Below are 1,772 nucleotides of genomic sequence, written 5' to 3'. Positions count from 1 at the left end.
TAATTTATCATCCTTATTTAATATATTATTTTTTATTCAATATATTGTTTCAAATTTGCTATATCATTTCATGTTTGATATATCATTTTATAATTTAATACATGATACTCTATTTAATATACCATTTCTTCTATCATGTGACTAGTGATATATCATTCTCATGTCACTAGTGAACGTTATGTAGTAAGAGACATTGCTTAAACAGCTATGATACAACCAACCATCTAACATCATAATATATTGATTTAACTTTTTAATTTAATCATACGAGGGATATATTCTAGATTCTACTCAAAAAAAAAAACAGAAATGATTCATTTGAAAATCTCATGTGATTTTTTTTAACAAATCTTTTCTAACAGATACAACATATCAGTACAAAAAATAATAACACACACACACACACGCACAACATACAAATGACATACAGTTATATTAATTATAACCCTAACCCTAACCCATTTTATAATAATAATAAAAAATTTTAATTTAACAAAATGTAAGCAACAAACTTAATAAAGTATTAATAAAGTATTATAAGCCAAAAAAGAGCCTAAACTAAAAACCGACTTGCTGGTTGGATTCATCGAAGAAAACGGAGGTAACTTCACTGACAGGTTCAAATCTAATTGGATCATCAGAGAGATAGAGGCAGTGTCGTCGTTCTGATTTCAAACTCAGTAGAGAACTTGTTGGAGCTATGGTTACTGTTGTGGTTGTAGTTGCGTTTGCAGTACTTTTTGTGGTAGGAGTTAAAGCAATATTTGCTGTCGTAGCTGCAGTGGCAGCAGCAGTAGCAGTAGCAGTACTACATCCTACACCTGTTGTTGGTGGAGTTGTGGTGGTGGTACAAACGGTGGTCGATGCAGTAGTTAGTGTAGTTGTTGGGTCGAAGTTAGAGACGTTCGTATTACCAAAAAAAACTTCATGTTGCTTTTCTGTGGACTGCGGCGATTTGGAGTAGGACGACGAGAGAACGTCCACCAACGCAGAATTCATTTTAAATTTTAACAGTAGAAAATTGATTTATATGCATATACATAAGTTTGAATCAGTTAAATATTATCACTCAGTCCTTATTTCGTGATGGCCAAACAAAATAAAGCTAACTTCTGAAAACGAAGGCCGTCAACTCATTTAGGGAAATTTAAAGGACCTTTGTTTAGATTAAAAGTAAACTTTGATAGAACATAGGTTACGAATTTTTGCAAAAATTGACTTGTATTGCAAAGAACCCAGTCGGTCATGTTATAAAGAAATACTGTTTCCTTCTTACACATATGACTCAACACAAGCACACATACAACACACACATATATTTATATATATATATACATATAAACTTTATATTATAAAGTGTATATTATAGTAGTCTTTCTCTCTCTCTTTCTCTCTCTACAAACCCACACACACACACACATGTGTGAAGCTCAACATATACTATATTTGTATATAAAAAGCTCAACCGTGAAAAATAGAATTTTTGCAAAACATGATTTTTTTAAAAATAAATCTCGATGGATTATTTTTGAACGAAAAGCCACTATCAACTCAACAGTAACTTGAATCGTGATGTGTTAGGAAGGATGAAAGAAATAAGAACTGAAAGAAAGAAAGAAAAGAAACATTCACCTTACTGCATGGAATGAGAAAATTGCCCGGGAAAAAATACACGTGAGCCAAGCCGGCGCGTGTGTGTATGTATGTGTGTGTATGTGTGCGTGTGTGTGTAATATGTGTTCGTTTCATTGTATAGATGTATGAATGAACGA

The 1,772-nt window shown here is 32.2% G+C and overlaps 1 protein-coding gene across 1 annotated transcript; it reads right to left on the bottom strand.

Annotated features, from left to right (window-relative positions):
• Positions 1 to 558: 558 nt before the first annotated feature.
• On the bottom strand, positions 559 to 999 carry HELRODRAFT_165212 (hypothetical protein; the record flags this gene model as incomplete). Its single annotated transcript, XM_009031067.1, has 2 exons — positions 559 to 707; positions 822 to 999. The coding sequence occupies 2 exons, from the start codon at positions 997 to 999 to the stop codon at positions 559 to 561; spliced, it is 327 nt and encodes a 108-aa protein (XP_009029315.1).
• Positions 1,000 to 1,772: the final 773 nt, after the last annotated feature.

Source organism: Helobdella robusta (assembly GCF_000326865.2).
Source record: "Helobdella robusta unplaced genomic scaffold HELROscaffold_7, whole genome shotgun sequence".
NCBI classification, from domain to species: domain Eukaryota; kingdom Metazoa; phylum Annelida; class Clitellata; order Rhynchobdellida; family Glossiphoniidae; genus Helobdella; species Helobdella robusta.
This window is presented reverse-complemented; position numbering and strand designations above follow the sequence as displayed.